Here is a 21080-nt window from a genome sequence, read left to right as displayed (position 1 = left end):
ATCACTGTGCGCGAGTGTAACTAAAATGGGTATGGTAGCGCACAGTGCTAAACTAAATCATATTTATTATCACTGTGCGCGAGTGTAACCAAAATGGATATGGTAGCGCACAGTGCTAAACTAAATCCTATTTATTATCACTGTGCGCGAGTGCAACCAAATTGGTATGGTAGCGCACAGTGTTAAACTAAATCCTATTTATTATCACTGTGCGCGAGTGTAACCAAAATGGATATGGTAGCGCACAGTGCTAAACTAAATCCTATTTATTATCACTGTGCGCGAGTGTAACCAAAATGGGTATGGTAGCGCACAGTGTTAAACTAAATCCTATTTATAATATCACTGTGCGCGAGTGTAACCAAAATGGATATGGTAGCGCACAGTGCTAAACTAAATCCTATTTATTATAACTGTGTGCGAGTGCAACCAAAATGAATATGGTAGCGCACAGTGCTAAACTAAATCCTATTTATTATCACTGTGTGCAAGTGCAATCAAAATGGGTATGGTAGCGCACAGTGCTAAACTAAATCCTATTTATTATCACTGTGTGCGAGTGCAACCAAAATGGATATGGTAGCGCACAGTGTTAAACCAAATCCTATTTATTATCACTGTGTGCGAGTGCAACCAAAATGGATATGGTAGCGCACAGTGTTAAACTAAATCCTATTTATTATCACTGTGTGCGAGTGCAACCAAAATGGATATGGTAGCGCACAGAGTGCTAAACTAAATCCTATTTATTATCACTGTGCTCGAGTGCAACCAAAATGAATATGGTAGCGCACAGTGCTAAACTAAATCCTATTTATTATCACTGTGTGCAAGTAGTGCAATCAAAATGGGTATGGTAGCGCACAGTGCTAAACTGAATCCTATTTATTATCACTGTGTGCAAGTGCAATCAAATTGGTTGTATTTTATCTTATGTTTTTTTGGTTAAATAAATAAATGAAATGAAGTTTGTTTTTGATATGTAGACTATATACAATGATGTCGATGTATTATGTATGTATTCTGTTCCGCCTATTTGTGGACAATTTTGACAAAAGTGAATTGAATTTTATAAATTTGTCGATGATGAATGAATGTGAGTGACATATTGAGTCCAGTGCAACGATCTGTATAAATATATTGTATTGTAAGTATAGTACGTTGTTCGTATTTATGTATTGTAATTAACACTGTGGCGATTTAGTGAAATGAATGTAAATTATTTCTAGTTTGATATGGTTCTTTTTATTTATTCACATGCGTCTGCAGATCCTTTTATTATACCTAGTATTTAATTTAAAGAATTCGATAGACTTAAAATTGGCTTAATATTAAATAGCATATAACCTTTAGAAGGCTAGGATGATTTTTTTTTTTTGGTGTTGTTAAATAAAAAAAATTTTTATAAATTATAGGCTATTTCTGGTAAATTAAAAAAAAATATAATTATTTTTATTATCATAAAAAAATGTTTAAAGAAAAATTATAAAAGAAAATTCTTGTACTCTACAAAAAATGTATCTATTTACGAAATTTAAATGTAAAAAAAACGAATTTAAAGAAAGAACAAAAAATTTGAAATAGTAAATAAAAAATATCTGGCAGCGGTGGGATTCGAACCCACGCCATCGAAATGACTGGTGCCTAAAACCAGCGCCTTAGACCGCTCGGCCACGCTACCTTGTTGAGAGTATAATGGTTCTACTTTACCGCAATCTTGCTGAACAAAATATTTTGGATTTTCAGTTTAATATTTTGAGATTTTACTGTATTATTATACAAACTATCCTTGTTTCATTTCTCTAAAATTGTGTAATACTTAATATAGCTGTTCTATATACTGAAACAACATAGAAAACATGGCTTTTCTCGCCTACGCAAGCTTTTTCCTGTTTGTTATCTGGCGAATACCGGTCAGTGTGGCTGTGAGCGCGGTGCATTTGAATTAGATACAGTTTTTAGGCCTAGGACTATTCAAGCCTGGTTAAAGTAGACCGTCATTTAGCGGACTAAGTTCTAATAATAATGATTCAATATACAGTACTGTTATTATTATTATAGTGCCCATACCTTAGATTGGACGTAGGTTTGCATCTACTGTGGTTGTTCTTGTTACAATAGTTTATTAGTAGGCCTCTACAGAGAACCAATAAAGTTCATGACAATAAATTAGATAGTATGGACAACAAGTAAATTGGTTTTTAAATTTCTAAGATCTTTACAAAAAGATAAGTCTTTATGATGATACTGTAGGCCTAAATTAACTTTAAATTAAAATAATGTATTACTTTTTTACAATCGATGTTTATCAAGAATAATTTATTAAATGCACCAAGCACTGCACAAGTTCCAAGAGACTAAACTAGATAATTAGAAAGAAATATTTCTTTTTAAATATTTCTTACATAAAATGAAATAAACACACGCTGAAATAATTGCAATAATAATATATTTTTTATTTCACAATTTAAATCTTAAAATCTTATTTATGTTGTTACTGTAGTCAGTTTTCAATTCATATGTCAATAGTTTTTTACCCACTTCATTTATCTGTTTTGAAAAAAAAATGTTGTTGCAGGACCAAAATACTATTACTTCAACTTCCTCTCAGTTTTTTAATTAAAAACACTGGATAATACTTAGTTTTAAGAATACTTTTTTTGACTAATATCAACACTAAGTTATTGGATCCTATCACATCAAATTCACTGTGATTCAACTGTTAAGGTCTGTCTGTACTTTGACAAAAAAATGTGATGTGCCCATAATATGGACACTATGAGTGAGTGGCCGAGCGGTTAAGACAGTGGAACCGTAATCACGTAGCCATAACATCGGCAGGGGTTCGAGGCTCACTTACTCCATGGTTCTGGTGGTAGAACGAGTCTTCTCGGATAAGGACTATAAACCGTAGGTCCAGTGTACACAACTTGCTCGTGTGCACTTTAAAGAACCTAGTACATCTTTCGAGACGAGTAGGGGGTTACCCCGGTGTATTAGTACATCACAGCCACTGATCACCAACTGGGCCCTCTGGGAAATCAGTCTTTGACATATATCACTTCCATATTTGGGCATATCACTACAATATTTAGGCACATCACTTTTTTGTCAAACTAGTTTGATCAGGGGTTTGATAGTGTAAACAGAGCTTTAAATAGAAATGTAAAAACAGGAATTTATTTAATACCCTTATTGGAGGTACTGTTAAATATTATATGGTAACTTTGAATACTAAGATAGCCTATTAAATGGATGAATTGTATGTTACTGTACAAGGAATGTTTGCATGGCAGACAGCAGGTAAACTCACTGGGAAATAGTACAGTAAACATACAACATTGATGATTTGCGAAATAGACATCTGAGCAAATAAGGTTTTAAATACTTGTTTAAACACTACACATTAAAAATAATAACGATGCCAGTATCATTGAGGTTGAGAGACATAGAAGTGACTTAAGGTAGATATTTAGAGGCAGATTAGGCCTGCTTTTTATGCTAGAATTTATCGGGGATCTAGTATGTGAGCGCTAAATATTCTTTGGTACGCGTATACGATTCATCGCCGACAAAATCGGCAAAGTTGAACATGGTTGAACTTTGCCGATTTGACTGCTATGAATCGGGGAGCCTTCCCGATTGCGTCGGCAACATCATGCGCGTGTAGCGATTTTAATGGAAACCAGGCTTCAAGGGGAAGTGCTCTCTCTATTGATATTATGTTTTAACACTCCTATCCTATTCGCAATAGTATTGCATCCTTGCATAAAATAATACATAATACATTCTATTGTTAAAACACCTCAGACATTAAAAAAAAAACCTTTAATATTACAACTTAAAATAGTGAAATTTTCAAAGGAAAATCCAAATATAAAAAGCATAAAAATCTGACAAAATGTAGAAATTCTGTGCGAGATCAGCCTTGACCAAAAATAACTTACTGGGGAAAAAGCATAAACTCATTTAAAATCTAAAAACTGAATCTATAAAATTTTGCCTGATAAGAAGTTAAAAGTACATTTCATATGCTACAATTAATTCCACAAAGTATGTACAGTATTTAATAAGTTAAAACATTAAGTACAGTATTACACACCAATGATTACTTGTGACAAGAAATTATACCATTATCAAATAAATAATGGAATTTATTTTATTCCGATGAACCTAGCCGGCTAAAGACATTTTTTACTGCAGAGTTAGAAACAGTTCTTGTAAGGTTTAAATTTTTCATTCGCTTTGCATTTAATTTGGCTGATTTTAGGCCTGCCTTTTTCTGGTTGATCATGACTGTAACAGATGGAGTGGTTGAGCTAGCCTCGGCTTTCTGGAGCCCTAGCCTTTCCTTGACACTAGGGCTAGCTGCAATCTTCGCTGGCGTACCTAAACGTACATGCATTCCTGTCTGTCTTAGACTTCCTCTCGTAACTGTGCTACCACCGGTGGTTGCCTTTGCTCCGAGTCGAGCTAACATGGCCGTTGACTTGCCTAGTTTATTATTCGGGATGCGAATCGTTACCGTTTGTTCAGCTGATTTGAGTTGTGTCCCAAGCCTCTTGACTACACCACTGCCTTTTTTGATACCTAACCCTTGCTTAACACCAATGCTTCTTTTAAGACCAGACTTATCTAAAGTAATCACAGATTTCTTGATTGAAGAGGCAATGGCTTGTGATTTTCTTGGCACATTTTGACTTGTACTGGAGACTTCTTGTTTTTGTTGCCCTAACCGATCTTTAATGTTCATTTTCAAGTTCATCTGGTCCATCTTTGATGTGTTTGATGTTGAAGTAACTGGAGGTTGGATTCTCTTTGGGGTAGTAACCTTAGCCCCAAGGCGAGAAGGGACACCAGAAGTTCCGATCTGGAGTACCTTAGCCCCAAGACGTGAAGTAACACCAGGAGATCCAGACTGGAGTACCTGGGCTCCAAGACGAGAAGTAATGCCAGGAGTTCCAGTCTGGAGTACCTTAGCCCCAAGACGTGAAGCGACACCAGGTGATGATGTTGCTACCACTTTGGTTCTTGCCACTCTGGTGAAGATCTTTCCGGTGCTGTTTGGTGGTGATCTTAACACTCCTTCATACTCACAAACTGAATCAGAAATTTCTGACAATGAACGGACCTTTTTCTTTCCACCCAGTCTTTTGAAGACAGAATTCGGACTTTCCTGTAAAATCAATATTAAAAAATGGATCATACATTCAATAAAATAAACAGTGTTATTCCTTTCTTTATAATTAATATATACAAATAAAAATATCAAACAATCATTCAAATTTACCATTTTTTTAATTGGTGAGGTTTTTTGTTTGCTTTCATCTCCAAGTCTGTCAAACACTGTCTTTTTACCCTGAATAACAGCTAATTAAAAAATTATGAACATTTATTTCATTATGAGATATTAAACATTAAATTAGTATGTTAAGAAAAGAAAAATTTGCCATAATATACCTATATTTCCAAAGGGTGTGTTTATCTTTCAATACTTTATGTACCGGTAAAGATAACATAGAATTGTCAGAAGAGTCCGCTATATTTTAGATGGGGATGGGTAATATATATTAATGGGCTGGCCGAAGGTAAATCAAATTAGATGAGAATAGTAAACTAGTAGAATTGGTAAAATTATACATTATTGGGAGATTATATTATGTCATGAGGTGGTTTCCCGAATGATCGTAAAATCAAAACGGTACTGGGTATGACCAACTAGCGTTCTTGTCACCAACTAGTCATCCATTCATAGAAGTACTGATGTAGTAGCCTATCTGTACGGTGACCATAGAATGTGACCCGAGACATGACTAACTACGACTTTTAGTTGATAGAAGATTGAAAAAATTGTTAAGAAGAGTTGTACTGTATGTGGATGTTTAATGAAATTATGTCAATAATGTTTACACACTAGGCATATAAATAGTAATGTTTGTTAGTAAAATTAATTTTGAGTTAATAAGAATAAGATATAAGGAAGAAAAGCAAAGAGACTATGGAGCGGCTATTCCTGAATATACAATACTAAGTATCGTAGTTTTAAATTATAAATTTTAGGCGATCTTGTCAAAGGTCAAGCGCCTATAATCTGCCAAGTTTCGATATTCAATATTGAAAGTTATAGACTGGTTAATTTAAACCACAATATCTGCCTAATATCTTTCTGTGTGACTAGTGTAGACAGAGCTTAAGAGAAAATTAAGTACCATACCCTGTGCTTTCTGGTCTTCTAGTATCTTTTTAGTCTTGGCAGTAGTACCCTCTGGCATATTTATGATGTATTTGCCTTCTTGTTCTGGTGTAACACGTCGAACCTTCTTCATTGGTACGACTTCAACAGACTGAGGCATTGCTACAGCATTTTTCTTGGCACCTGTAAACAAAAAAAAAAGGGGTATATCACTACCATTGAGCACATCACACCTTTTTGTCAAAGTAGTTTAGACAGAGCTTTACAAAAGAAAAAAGTTGTCTGAAGAAGTTATTTATAGTGTACAACATGCCTGGTATATATAGTATAAATGTATATAGTAAATCAAAAGGAAAATTACTAGTTACAAAATAAAATATGAAAAGAGCTAAATAAAAATTATAAGGTAAAACAGCCAGAAAGAAATTGCAGAGCTTTTTGGTGGCAACACTAACCATTCCTCAGTACGATACGAGGAAAGTTTATTGCAATCTCAAATAAAACATTTAAATTGAAGTTTAACAAAAATAATAATGAAAATATATATAAATTGTAAGTATAAAAATATAGGTAAAAAATATATCTCAAAAACATAATGAATATAAAAATACATATGCTATTAATAAATCAGGCCATCATTCATCTACCTACCTACTGCAGGCACAGCTCCCAGTCTTGCCGCCATTCCTGTCGACACCTTGACCTTGCAGTCACCTCCATCCATCACACCTTGTTTACGCATGTAATGTTCAAGCATTCGACTACCAGCTTTAATGAAAAAGTGAGTTTAGGAAAACAAGTGAAAAGTTTTGTAACCAGTTTTTAGTCTCAAATTGGCGTCTAACTGTGTTCCACTGTTCTATTGTTCACAGTAACACATGTGTAAATGTTAAGAGGGTGTAACAGTTGTTTTAATAGACTTATGTATTTTAGGTCATTGACTAATTTCAATCATTATGTAACTGAAAATCATTCTTTTGTTCGCATTGTTAGAATTGTGACACTTTATGACCTCTTTGTTGATTAAAAACTAGGGAAGAGTGAATAAAAAGATATCTAAAATCACAACAGTATTTTGAAAATATAATTTTTTCATACCAGTTGTCTGTCTTTTCACCTCCACTTTTCCGTCATCTGAAACTGGCATGGCTGATACGGCTGGCTTATCACGTTCATACTGCATTGAAGAACAAAATAAAAAATTAGTAGATGCTAATGAAAAAGAAGCTAAAAAGTGGATTAGCCTTATTTCTTAGTTAATGGTTTCTTTTTTTACTTGAAGTTAAAGAACCAGTGTCAGCCACATTGTGATTGAGGTCCAGACTATCTAAAGATACTACATAAAAAATTACCCTCAAAATCGATAAATAAACAGAACTGTTTTACAAACACACCTCAGAACATTATCGACACACACCACTACATTAATGTGCATACATCACAATCTTTTTTAACAAACCAATCTCAACTTGGCAGACACCAGTTCTCTACTCGCAGAAGTTTTTATTTTTACCTGGGCATGATATGTTTTACAGTATTTCAAGATGGATATGATATCTCCCATAACATTGATACCCATTTCTTTAAGATATTCTTTTGTTATATCTAAAAGCATTGTTTTCTGTATACGATTATCAATAAATGTGACTGCGTATGTTGTCGCTGCCCCAGCCGGTACACCAGCACTTGTAAAAAACTTTATCCATTCCGACATTTCTAAAAAAGAAAATTTAAAAAAAGTTGCAGTCCAGTGAAAGTTTGATGTAGGCCTAGCTAGCCTAGACATTCAATTTTAAATAAAAGTAAATCTATCTAGGCCTAGCTACACAAAGCCTCTAAATAACTTTTTTAGCTCTGGCCTAGGCTAGCTAGGGTTGCCCTGACAGCCTACAACTCCTTTCCTACTCTACACGGGGAGATAGGCTTAGCCTAACTCATTAACTGGCTTCTATTTATGAGTCGAGCTTAGCCAGGCCTAGCCTGGTGGTGGTGTACGCCGGTACTGGCCTATTTATTTATGCGTTTATTATGATGGATTTCAAACTTTACAGCATAACAATAATAAATTGTAGAACTTAAATATAAATATGTATTCAAAATAGACTTACCGTTTGAAGCCATGGTTTGTGTAGCTAAAATACAGTGAAATTTAAAAAAATTCCTAACTAGCCAAGCCTAAAAACAATGTAGTGCCGCTACACAGATGCTTAAGCGGAGCGCGTCGTTCTAAACACCTGGACGCGCTCCGCCGTGCGTATCTTGGAACGTCAAGTACGTTTGGGACACTTGAGAAGTCGACGACGGAAACTAAACCTATATTATTACTACTCACTCATTATTATCATACAAAGACTATTATAATGGTGAGTATTTTACGTTGTAGTCTTTTATCGTAGTTAAGGAACTAAACCAAGAGACTAGCAATCTCTTTATTGGCGACGAGGATTAAAATTAAACGCGATATTTTTCTGGCGAAATATGACGCCGAAAATACGCGAATCTGGACGTGCGTTGTTTATTTATTTACATGCAATGTATCGGCCCTCGCCAATTCATCACCGTCTCGAGGATAAGAACGTGAATGTTTCTTATAAGTTCATGTTCTCTCCGAGAGTTGGGGATGAATAGTTGATTAGGATTTATTATTTTTATTTTTTATATTTAATATTCGACGAATGAACGATTGGCCTATACTAGATGAAACTGTAGTATAAGAATATTATTATTCATGCTCGTGACATGAATTTCATGCTCGTGACATGAATGTTCACGCTCGTGACGTGAATGGGTTTTGTATGTTAACCCGTTGGACTCGTGATTCCAGAACGAAACGACATGGCCCGTGTTTCATGTCCGATTTCGGAAAATATACGATTAGGTTAGGCTAGGAAGTATTAGTTATCATATTAGTGGGCCAGTTGTTTACGTCGTTCCTTCACTGGAAGTCGGCAGTGTTGGAAGAATTTATTTATTTATTTTATTAGTTTATCAGGAACCGCAAAAATAAATAAAAACTTTGCCTTTTTTGAAAAAAAAAAAAAATCTTTTTTCATTAGAGGGAAGATGGTTGAGAATGTATTTAAGGTATGCTGGTCAATTGTATTAGGGTAGGCCTAGGCCTAGATCCTCCGCCGAGTTTTGGGCGATAGTTTTTCGATATTGTTTCAGATCTCATCCAGGTCTTATTCCATTCGAACAAACTGCCGCGCAGTTCTTGGGCATCATACGATTGGCTAGGCTACAGCAACCAATCAGATCATTGCATTTGCATACTCGCTACCTGAGAGGGTCGTGCAGCGCGAGCTGTGCATTATCCAGGGAATGAAAATGCAAGCGATGATGACGCGGTTACGTGCGTACTCTGATTGGTTGAGCAATGAAAGAATTCTATGTACTAATAGTTTCTGATTGGCTATTTACTTTACGGAAACATCCTATTTTTAGAATACTATTTTTAGGATGTGGATGTGAGTTTTAGTTATACGCACGCCGGTACGCTCAGGCGAATGCTCAGAATTCTATTATTACGCGATTATTTACTGTTGGGTTGTAGTTGTTTTAGGAATCAATGAAGTGGACATTTATTTGAGATTATAAAGAATTTATTATTAGCTTACATTGTGATATTGTTCTGTGTGTTCTTTCTAAATGTGCCTACTATATTCATTGGTGACTAATTCAATCGAAAGATTCCAACGGTAAATTTAGTTCAGTCACAGTATAACTCGGTAATTCTGAACGAGTATACTAGAAGAAGGGCGAGTTTTATGGTAAACTAGTTCGCTCAATGTAAGAAGACTGAGGGAAATGGTTGGAGGTCGGAACGAGTTCTTGCACGCGATCGGGAGACGTAACATTAGTTGCGGATCTAGATAGCTATGGCATCAACTACGTGCTTTATTCGGTGTTTGCTTATAACGAAGAAAACACCGGCTCTGTTAAAAAAAAAAAATAATAATAATGCGCCGACATCGGCGAAAATCATAAAAGGATAGTAGGCCTACTGACGAGGTCTTTGAAGGGTCTGATCTTGAAGTTAATCCTAATAATCAGGTGACTTCAAAGAATGCGTCGATTAGTTTTAACGGGGAGGAGGAGCAGTTATTCCTGACGTTAACTCTGTGTCGAATGTAACCACGGATAGGCGGTTTAATTCCTGTTCCAACTACGGTACTCCTAATGGGGATATATATCTGAAATCGCGACTCTCATTATCCGGGCGATGACAACATGCGTTTCGATGAACGAACTGGCGGCGAGTCCAATAGGTTTGTGCCTATGGAACGCGGTCGAGTTCCTTGGCGATCAATAAATCGCCAAGGGGACGCAAGAGATTGAGAGCCTGAACGACGGTATCCTAAATCGGGGTAGTAGAATGGGAATGTCGCCACGGGGGTACATCGACGGTAATCGCTATAAACGCTACTCGGACGATGTCGGTCAAGTTCGGACTGATTGTCGAGGTTTCGATTACAATAATCGAGATCGCGGTAATGAGGACAATACGAACGAGTACGTCCGAAGAGAGAGTAATGGCGGAAGTTTCGGACGTGATCCGCGCTGAGTTTATTATGTGGATAAGGACCACTTGCGTGGTTGATACGGTCATAATGAAGAATGGCGAGGTGAGCGTCGGAAAAGACTACCTTTCCGCCCTCAGAGAAACCTGGAATTTTTCGGTCAAAATGACTGGTACATTTTCTGGGATAGATTTGAGGGGTATGCCCGAATTAGTGGATGGAACCTGGCGGAGAAGAAGGAGGCTTTTCACTTAGGTAAGAAGGGGAAAGCAGCCATGTACTACTTACGTTGTACATTCTTCACGGCAGTGACATCACAAATAACTCGGTAACTAGCTCTGAAGAGATGGAACTCCTCTGGCGGAAACGATGATCACTATTTGTTACAGGCGCCAGAGTTTTCGTCCCAACAATTTGTAATCGAGGGGTAGAAATACTATCTTGTACTAAACTTGTGTTTTGCCTCTTAATGTTCTACAGATGGATAACTGCACTACTTCCGATCGAGTAACGGGTGGAGGAGGAATTGTTCCTGCTGCAGGTGGAAGACTTCCCGCCGTTGGGCAAACCAGCTGCGAAACGAAAGTCTCCACCTTCACCTACTGGATTGGAAGAAGATGATGTGGCGATGGAGGTCGGGGACCTAGATCCGCCAGTAGTTGAGGGCAGAGAGACGCCAGAGGTCTTGGCAGGATCGCCGGAGAGGCCAAAGTCCCCCTCCATTTTTCGTAAAGAGTTGCTTCCCGCCGCGCCAGCCGTGAAGGTATGGCGAACTCCGGGAAAGTAAGGAGTCGGACTTTGCGTGCCGAGACGTCCGTCTCGTTGGTACGGCGACCAGTGCTGTTCCACCTAGTGCTGGGGCGGTACCAAAAGTTAAATCTCAGGGAAAGGCCGACAAACGGTCGAAAGACAACAAAAGACCTCATCCTGAAGGCGGTCAGAGGGAATCGGGTAAGCGGTCACGTCGGGCATTCCTGTGTCCAGTGGCAGGATGTGGCCGGGTGCCCGAAAACCCAAAACAACACCTGACGCACCACATACCGCCATTCATGACGGAAACATCGCCGGAGGTATCGTCGACCACCTCATCTCGGCGCTGGAGTTTCATCCAGGAGTTAGTGAAACTCGTTCCGGAGTGCGGCGGGAGTGTCACCAAGGCGGTAGCACTTTTCAACGCCGAGGGGAGAATCCAGCCTGGATTCTTCTTCACCAAATCTCTAAGGAAGATGATGGAGTCGATGGGCGAGGCGGCGGGGCTCGAGATGCCCGAGTCGAACACTCTATCGCCGTTAGTGTCACCGCTGGGTCTGCTCCACACTCGGTGTCTCCTTTTCCTGGTGGCGAGAGCCACTAGGGATAATAAGGGGGCATTTGTGGAGCTGTGCCAGAGGTATGGTAGGCCTACCTCGGCGGAGCCCAGACGCCGTCGATTTCCTAAGCCAACTGGACCACTACGTCAACGGACCGGACCATCATCACGCCAAGCACGGCATTCACCCACGCCACTGTTATGCCAGTTAAGGCGGGCCGACAGAGTTGCTCTGCGGTCGGCATTCAATGCCAATCGGGAGGTGGTGGAGCGTTTGGCTCAGCCGGGAAGTGGCCAGCTGAGGGCAGCGGCGGTTAGGATGTTGGAGGGATTCTTGGAAAACCTCCACTTCCACGCCCAGTTTGCCTATGAATAGGTTAAAAAAAAAAAAAAAAAAAAATCCAAGACCAAATTAATGAAAATTTATTTAAATTAATTTTAAAATTAATTCCAATTAGTTCATTTTTTTTAACAAAATTCTTATCGGGTTCTTGGTAGTTTCTTTTTCTGGAATTCTATATATGTATGTTGTGTTATTGTTGTGTTTAAAAAAAAAAAAAAAGAAGAAAAATGAAGTGGAAGAAAAGAAAGAAAGAGCAAGTACGTGTGTAGAAGAACAAGAGGGAAGACAAAAGAAATAAAACAAGGAGGAATGTAGTGCCGCTACACAGATGCTTAAGCGGAGCGCGTCGTTCTAAACACCTGGACGCGCTCCGCCGTGCGTATCTTGGAACGTCAAGTACGTTTGGGACACTTGAGAAGTCGACGACGGAAACTAAACCTATATTATTACTACTCACTCATTATTATCATACAAAGACTATTATAATGGTGAGTATTTTACGTTGTAGTCTTTTATCGTAGTTAAGGAACTAAACCAAGAGACTAGCAATCTCTTTAAAGTGGAGCTCCACCCAGAAAATTACTATTTTTCATACATTTCAACTATTATTTAAAAATATCATCCCTTATACTTCATATTTTTTTGAATTTTTTTTCAATGAGTACGATTTTCTTGAAAATCACGCCTTTTTGCGTTTTGGGGGGATACCTTGTAATTTCCTATTCTTTTACATGCAAAAGGGGGGTATATTTGAATAATCCTAAAAAATTCATTTCTTCACCAAAAAAAAAATGTAAAATGTCTATTTATGTAATTTTTCCAGATCTTTCTATTTCTGGTATTTTTATCACGTATACATTGCGCAATTTTGCGTAAATAGACACTTTCCCCCGTTCAGGTCCAATTGGGTTTTTTATTTTGCTAGGGAGTACGATCACGTGACATTTTTCACAATCACACTACTGCAGCTGGCGATCTGTTATTTTGTCGCGATGTTATTTTTGACGGGCGAAAAGTATATTAAAACATTCTGAATGTGACCCTATTATGTTTCACAGTGTAATAATGTGATTATGAGACTATTACTAAAATGTCAAATTTAACGAGATTGATCTATATATTCAATAAAGCTAGGCCTAGGCCTACTACTAGAGTGTAGGTATGTACCGATGCTGCTTAGTGGCTTGGCCTCTAGCTAGGCTAGGCTGACAGCAGTGAAGTTTGTTTTGCTGTCACCCGACCTTGGCCTACCCATGGGCCATGATAGGGTGCCTGAATAGTAGTTGCTTTTCAGTCAGGTCTAAGCTTTTGCACATCGCTTTACTATTCTTTACTACTCTTGTTCTGTATAGGATTTTGTGTTCCACAATTCTTAATGTGCGAGAAAACCCAGGAACGATAAATGGGGCGAAACGACCATGCCTATGAATACAAAGGCCTCTAGACAAAAATTCAAGGCTAGCTAGGCTGAGCAGACGGCTTAAAGTTAAAAGCAATCTGATAAGATTATTATGCTGTTGTTGTACAGTGAAAATCATGAGGTTACATGTAAATTATACTGACATTCTTATCGGAAATATTAGTTAGGCCTAAACAAATCGTATTAATTGTGTGTATAAAATTTATTCCCCATTTTTCGACACATAATTTACCAAAGGGGAGACATTTCCACAATGCGTTGACCAGCGACTAAAACGCGTCAGTCGCTAAGTGTAACGCGTTTCGCGACGTATTGTAAACTAATAACCCCTAAGTTACTGAAAAACTGTAATTTGTTAAAAAACACTATTTTCTGACCGATTTTTTAGAAATGAGTTTTTGGAAAATATTTCCGTATTTTTCCTGGTTTTTGTTATGTAATCACTTTCAATTAAACATACTTAAACATAATATAAGCTGAGAAAGTCTGAGTGTAGCTCCACTTTAACAACGACGGGCACACGCATCATCACCGTGACACCGTCGTACCAAAAAATCATCAAACCACAGGATACAAAATTAAGAAATTATGTGAGCGCCCTCTATTTTTTTTTAAAAACCAAAACATTTTTTTTGACAAAACAAAAAATCAACAATATGTACGTTTTGCAATAAATAAAGTTTTGGGAGGAAAAATGCAAACAGCCGATGAAAAATATGCAGCTGAATTACAACGAAAGGTTACAATTTAACTTTAATTTCTGCTAAACAGTATTTGATTCAATTCGGAAGATTGTTTAGGCATTCAATTGACTTGAACATGTGCTCGGTTTCCTAGGCCAGACCGGGGGCCAGACTGTTGCCTTTGTTTGAGACACAGTGCTGCACTAGCTGCTGTACATAAAGTTACAGAGCCCCACCAGGTTCTAACTTCTGCTGGGGCTCCAATAAAATAAAAATAAAATATTTATTTCAATTTTTTATATAAAGTGATAACTCATCCAATAAGACGTACTACATAATTTATTATTTATAGTTAGATAACCGGTAAAAAAAACCAAATTTGCAAATCAATGTAATTATAATTATTATTAATTACAATTTTATATTCTATATTAATTTAATATAAAAGAAATTTTCAATATTATTTCAGTTTGATGAAGAAGATAGGAGGCGGAGGGAGATGGAGGACCGAGACACCAAACTAGCGCTATCATTGTCACTGGGTCACGATATTTCGGGGTCATCAGAAGATGAAAATGATGAACATTCCCCCAGTAAAAAAAAGAAACCAACAAAATCTAGTTGCAATGATCAGGCTTCCTCTAGTCAATCTATTTTACACGGCACTTACAAAATTCCAAAAACAAATGCAGAATCAAAAACGTCTCCCAATGATGAGAAATCGGACAATTTGCAAAAGAGTATGACAGTTAAGCATGACCCACGCCCTCGCTGCGAATATGGACGAAAATGTTATCGTAAAAATCCAGTCCACCAACAGGAATTTTATCATTCAGGTGAAGAACCAACAACCAATTGTTTGAAGAAAAAAACTTATATTTAAAGCATTGATGTATATTTTTAATTTCAACCAAAGACGTAAGTATTTCACAATGAAAATAGATTTAGTAATTTTCTATTTTTAGAATCTGATAGTGATGAAGGATCCAGCCATACAAAAGCAAAGAAAAGGAAGATAAACATGGATGATAGTGGACAATCAGCGAAGAAGAAAAAAGGATCTGACAATGCAACAACTTCAACAGTTATTGATGCATTACAAGCAACAGAACCATTCTCATTTCTCATGTCAAAGGTCACAGGAATTTCCCCGAAATTTAACAATAAAGCTGTTGATATTTCAGGTACTATAATGTATTCACACTTGGTTTCCATCTGGTGTGGTCTCGAACTTTGTGCAGTCACGATATAGTTAGTCAGTATTATACTATAATTGGTTTCTCATCTTCTTCCTTTAATGTGCAGAACCTCTTTTGGGTATAGTTGTACAATGGAGGTAAAAATAAACCTCCATGGTTGTTCATGGGTTATTCACAATGCAGCTGAGCTTCCCGATTTCTTTCTTTCAGAAATATTATCACCAGCGATGGGAGAGCTTGAAGCATCAGTACAATTTAATTACTGCCATGACATCTCTTGGCTTATGCGACAATATCATCCCAAATTCAGGTAAATATGCAGATGACAACCCCTGCGAAAAGGCAGGCTTGCAATAGCATTCCTCCAATACCAGCCAAGAATGCATCAGTGAGTGAGTGGCTGAGCGGTTAAGACAGTGGAAACATAATTACGTAGCCATAACATTGGCAAGGGTTCGAGGCTCAGTCGCTCCATGGTTCTGGTGGTAGAACAAGTATAAACTGTAGGTCCAGTGTATACATCTAGCTCATGTGCACTTTAAAGAACCTAGAGTACATCTTTTAAGACGAGTAGGGGGTTACCCCAGTGTAATAGTACATCACATCCACTGATCATAACTGGACCCTCTGAGAGACCAATCTTTGACTGAAGAGGTCGACCAGATATAAAGAAATAATAACAAACAAACAAGCCCATTGGCATCACACTATCTGCAATGTCATCTGACACCAGTAGAGCAATAAAACTAATGTTTGTCTTTCTCTAGGTCTAAGCCTCTGCTATTGGTACATGGCGAAAAGCAAGATAGCAAAAACGCCCTTCATGAGGAGGCTTCGGCATATCCTAATATCCGATTATGCCAGGCTAGGCTGGAGATAATGTATGGTACTCATCATAGGTTAGTCACATATACTCCCGGTCTGTTTTGTACATAAAGCTCTGTCTACACTATCAAACTTTATGTGCCAAAAAATGTGATGTGCCCATAATAATGGACATGATGATGTCATATCACTACCATATTTAAGCATATCACTACCATATTTGGCCACATCACACTTTTTTGTCAAACTAGGTTGATAGTGTAGACAGAGCTTTATAAATAATGCTAAACATATTAATTTAATTTATTTTAGTAAAATGATGATTCTATTGTACCAAGATGGACTACGGGTTGTGATACATACAGCGAATCTAGTTGAATCGGATTGGCACCAGAAATCTCAAGGGTATGGTTGAAGTATATAACGCCATAATGTATACTTTGTGAACTTATAAGAAATGCAATGGAAATGTTGACATTTTAATATGCCAATGTCTTTTTCTCAAGCTCTGTCTACACATCAAACTGTAGCATGGCAATATCTTGAAACATAGACTTATTATCTGTTACAGAGTATGGATTAGTCCACTTTTCCCAAAACTAAAGCATGACACCCCTACTGCACAAATGGGAAACTCCATTACTAATTTCAAAGTTGACCTGCTTGAGTACATCGCAGCCTATAAAACAAAGGGGTTAACACAGTGGCAGGAGCACCTCTTACAACATGACATGACAGAGGCCAGGTATGTATGTACATTTATTGAGAGAACATTGCGATTCACCGATAAAAAAAACATACAAAATTAAATTGTTGTGTTCTTTTGTCAAAAGGGTTTATATCATTGCGTCTGTACCAGGCCGACATCAAGGTGAAAGCAAGACAAAGTGGGGACATATGAAATTCAGAAAAGTAAGAAAAATGAAAAACTATTAGTCTCCCTAAATACGAAACGCTCCCAAAACCCAACATTTCCTTGGAAGCTTTCAAATTCATTCCTACAAATGTAAAATTCATTTTACATCCTTTAATTATGCTATATTTTTTTTCTTTTTTAAAGCTATTAAAAGAACATGCTAACACAGAAGCTAAGAACTGGTCTGTGGTTGGCCAATTCTCCAGTGTAGGCTCTTTAGGTCCAGATAAGAACAAATGGTTATGTAGTGAATGGTTAGAGAGCCTAAGTACAACACCAAAGGGAACTACGTCAAATCCATCACTTCTAAAGCTGGTAAGTTGTTATTTATTGTTTGTTTGTAAACAAGAAGTGACACGTGGATGTACAGAATTGAGAACATAAATTGAATAAATGATAACTTTTTACAGCTCCTCAAGTCCAGTAGGCCTATGCCTCAGATTTTAATTTTTATCATAGATTTTTCCATCAGTAGACAATGTTCGTGTGAGTTTAGAGGGTTACCCCGCAGGTTCATCGATACCGTACAGTTCAAGGACGGCCGTTAAACAGCAATATTTTAATACTTTTTTACAGTAAGTATGGTACTTTCCATTCAAATTAAACAGCTAACTTAATAAAATGTGTTTAGGCCAAAGTTATGATATCTGAATATTCCAATTTCTGACTTTTTTGTATCCAGTCAGTGGTCTTCCTCTGTTAGAGGGCGCTCTAGAGCAAGTCCGCATATCAAGACCTACGCCAGAGTTTCTCCTGACCAGTCCAAGATCTCTTGGTTTCTGGTAACGAGGTAAATGTAAGAATTATATTTATATAATATTATTTTATTCCAATCAACTATGGTAATTCATTGACAAGTTATTTTCTCTTTTTTTGTGATTTTTATTCCAAGTGCCAATTTGTCGAAAGCTGCGTGGGGAGCTTTGGAAAAGAAAAACACTCAGTTGATGATCAGATCTTATGAAATTGGTGTTCTGTTTTTACCTAAGAATTTTGTAAGTTTTTTTGCCAATCTATTGCTATAAATCTCTGTCTACACTATCAAAATAGTTTGACAAAAAAAAGTGTGATGTGCCCAAATATGGTAGTGATATACCGGTACCTAAATACTGTATGGTAGTGATATGACATCATCATGTCCATATATGGGCACATCACATTTGTTGTCACATAAAGTTTAATAGTGCAGACAAGGCCTAAATGGTCTTAGTTGGCTATCATTTAATTTTGGATTCAATATTAATATTTCAATGGAACAATTCTAGCTACTGTATGTCAGTCAGGCTATATAAGAAGATTTATCATTTTAAGAACTAGTTTATGAAACCGATGCAATTCTGGAATTCTTTTGTTTTAACCTTTACTTTTAAACTCTGAACAAAAATATTTTGTAGAATAAGTGTTAATCTTCAATTCAATTCATCGACATTTTTAATTAATGCTAATTAATAAGAACAAATTAGAATTCAAAATTACTTATTATTTTGTTTCTTCTATTTTTAGAATCAAAATGGCAGTGGCCACTTCTCAGTTGATGACACTGAAAGTAGTCAACACTGTCTACACTTTCCACTCCCTTGGGATCTACCACTGAAGCCATATCAACCAAACGGTAATAAAACGTCTTATCTAAATTGACAATTATCATTGATTAAAATGAAAATTATTTTTGTGGTTTTTAGACATTTAAATTCTTAGTAGAGCTGTCTGGAGTTGAACATTTTCCAAATTTCTTATAGAAAAATACTGTATTAATTATGATTTAAATCATTTATTATTATTTATGTAAATGATTTTTTTTCTATAGATTCTCCGTGGATATGGGATATTGCCCATGCTGAGAAACCAGATTCCCATGGAAACGCTTGGATTCCTTCATAACAAAATGATGTTTTATCCAACCAATGAAAAACTTTCTACAATGAGCCTACAGTACTCTACTTCCAACACATTTTAAGATTGGACAATACATAATTAAAGCAGCAAGGGAAAAAATGGTTCTTAAGCTCTGAATACACTATCAAACTTTGTTGTGCCAACAAAATGTGATTTGCCCATATATGGACATGATGATGTCATATCACTACCATAGTTGGGCCATGGATGTATAAATTATTAACTAATTTTTTACCTCCATGGTTGGGCATATCACACTTTTTTTTGTCAAACTAGTTTGATAGTGTAGACAGAGCTTTAGATGGTCATGTTGGACCGGAACTGAGCCTCACCAAGTTCTAGAGAAACTTATGTTAAAGAAAACTGAAAGTTACAGAATAAAAATTATCTTCTAGGAGGCAACGTATCAATTTTTGTTTGAGGGTTTTCTGAAATGCTACATATCCTAAATATAAATAATATTATCTTAATATTTTCTAATAAAGTTGTTTGTTGGCATATACATTGTGTAGAATATATTTATTCATGTATAAATCAAATTTCGATCATCAACGGAAAGTCTGCTATAACTCACAATTTGTCGCTCATGGCGAGCGAGCAATAACCACTAGAGTACAGAGGAGAATGATTGTATTTACATAAAATGCAAAATGGACAAACTAACCGAAATTAATTTTACACAGTTATCAGTGTTAATAATAAAAAATGTTTGAAAAAAAAATTATTGGGAAAAGCGCTGAATGTCTTGCATGTAATGTAGCAATACTGTCAACTGGCTCACCAAAATGGAAAATAAAAGAGAATCTCTTTTTTATAAAATTAATTGTACCGTTACAATTAAATACATTAAAATCCTGAAATCGACACGTAACACATCTGATCACGACGTGTCACGGATTGGTCCTTCCAATATCCTCTCCTCGATACAGTTTAAAAATAATATGTATGTAGGCTGTCGTGTAGGTTATGGTAATGTTGTAGATAAGGAATGTATTCTACAATAATATAAAGAAACACGATAGCACAGTACAGTACTATAAACATATAAAAGTATGTTAGGCCTAACGTCACGTGTATACTGCATTACGTCATCAACGTACCGTCACATTATTATGTCATTAACTATCGCGTAGAATACTACGTAACGTCAACGACAATGACGTCACTTATGAATTGGCTATTATATCTCGAAGAAGCCAAAGAAGCAGACAGCGCGTTACGTAGATATTAAATAATATCAATTTAAGTATACGCCCACATAAAGATAATTAAGATGCCTGGGAATGGAGGATAAAGACAATGTGCAGTGAAGCGTGCAAGAAATGCAACATTCATAATGATCATAATTGAGCCATGAGGGTAAAATTACTAGTTTTATCAACTCTTTAACGATTTTCGGATTCGATCTAAAACAGTTTTAATTGCCGATTCGTATACATTTAGCTTTAACACGATATTTTGACATGTATGATCATTTGAAATGTTAACAGTTTAATACCTAATTAATATCATTCAATGTGTCACAAAAACATTCTTCTAAAATGTCTGAAAAAATCCTCAATTTGACTTTGTGAATTTGTTTTGTTTTGTTACGTAGTGTAAACTATTTTGTAAATTAAGTTTTTAGTGTAAAAACTTTTCGTTCCAAAGTGAGTTGTAAGATAGCCAAAAAATAAATATTAAAAAAAACCCGCAAGATTAAAAAAATAACCCAAGTAGGCTCATTTCGGTGAATTAGAGGTAATTTGGACATTTGTTACGGCCAATGTTATCGCT

General features: G+C 36.5%; 2 protein-coding genes and 1 non-coding gene across 6 annotated transcripts; 1 reads left to right on the top strand and 2 right to left on the bottom strand.

Annotated features, from left to right (window-relative positions):
- Window positions 1–1599: 1599 nt before the first annotated feature.
- Trnal-uag (transfer RNA leucine (anticodon UAG)) lies at window positions 1600–1681 on the bottom strand. The gene has a single exon. It is a non-coding gene; the product is annotated as a tRNA-Leu (tRNA).
- Window positions 1682–3554: 1873 nt separating this feature from the next.
- On the bottom strand, window positions 3555–8387 carry LOC140059761 (uncharacterized). Its single transcript, XM_072105646.1, has 7 exons — window positions 8302–8387; window positions 7707–7909; window positions 7292–7370; window positions 6845–6961; window positions 6215–6376; window positions 5291–5370; window positions 3555–5176 (listed from the first exon to the last, which is right to left on the bottom strand). The coding sequence occupies exons 1-7, from the start codon at window positions 8312–8314 to the stop codon at window positions 4160–4162; spliced, it is 1671 nt and encodes a 556-aa protein (XP_071961747.1). The 5' UTR covers window positions 8315–8387; the 3' UTR covers window positions 3555–4159.
- LOC140059760 (tyrosyl-DNA phosphodiesterase 1-like) lies at window positions 8383–19800 on the top strand. Of its 4 annotated transcripts, XM_072105643.1 has the most exons (15): window positions 8383–8556; window positions 11194–12853; window positions 14938–15304; window positions 15434–15652; window positions 15878–15977; window positions 16435–16566; window positions 16805–16897; window positions 17064–17237; window positions 17326–17404; window positions 17553–17723; window positions 17868–17983; window positions 18091–18198; window positions 18301–18403; window positions 18912–19020; window positions 19216–19800. In XM_072105643.1, exons 2-15 carry the CDS (start codon window positions 12851–12853, stop codon window positions 19287–19289), a joined length of 1848 nt encoding a protein of 615 aa, XP_071961744.1. In that variant the 5' UTR covers window positions 8383–8556; window positions 11194–12850; the 3' UTR covers window positions 19290–19800. The 4 variants fall into 4 exon arrangements, with proteins under 4 accessions (XP_071961744.1, XP_071961745.1, XP_071961743.1 ...); XM_072105644.1 differs by lacking the exon at window positions 8383–8556 and having other exon boundaries at window positions 11076–12853; XM_072105642.1 differs by lacking the exons at window positions 8383–8556; window positions 11194–12853 and adding an exon at window positions 14433–14524.
- The last annotated feature ends 1280 nt before the right edge of the window (window positions 19801–21080 follow it).

Source organism: Antedon mediterranea, chromosome 10, assembly GCF_964355755.1.
Source record: "Antedon mediterranea chromosome 10, ecAntMedi1.1, whole genome shotgun sequence".
Classification (NCBI taxonomy): Eukaryota; Metazoa; Echinodermata; class Crinoidea; order Comatulida; family Antedonidae; genus Antedon; species Antedon mediterranea.
This window is presented reverse-complemented; position numbering and strand designations above follow the sequence as displayed.

What these genes read in the sequence shown, in the direction of transcription:
- LOC140059761 (XM_072105646.1), bottom strand. An exon ending in GGTGAAAAGACAGACAACTG is followed by an intron (nt 6,962 to 7,291) that starts GTATGAAAAAAT and finishes TTTTCATTAAAG; the next exon opens with CTGGTAGTCGAATGCTTGAA. An exon ending in GGGAGCTGTGCCTGCAGTAG is followed by an intron (nt 6,377 to 6,844) that starts GTAGGTAGATGA and finishes TTTTGTTTACAG; the next exon opens with GTGCCAAGAAAAATGCTGTA.
- LOC140059760 (XM_072105642.1), top strand. Translation starts at nt 14,480, where the DNA reads ATGCAAACAGCCGATGAAAAATATGCAGCTGAATTACAACGAAAG. An exon ending in CAATATCATCCCAAATTCAG is followed by an intron (nt 15,978 to 16,434) that starts GTAAATATGCAG and finishes GTCTTTCTCTAG; the next exon opens with GTCTAAGCCTCTGCTATTGG. An exon ending in ATGTATGGTACTCATCATAG is followed by an intron (nt 16,567 to 16,804) that starts GTTAGTCACATA and finishes AATTTATTTTAG; the next exon opens with TAAAATGATGATTCTATTGT.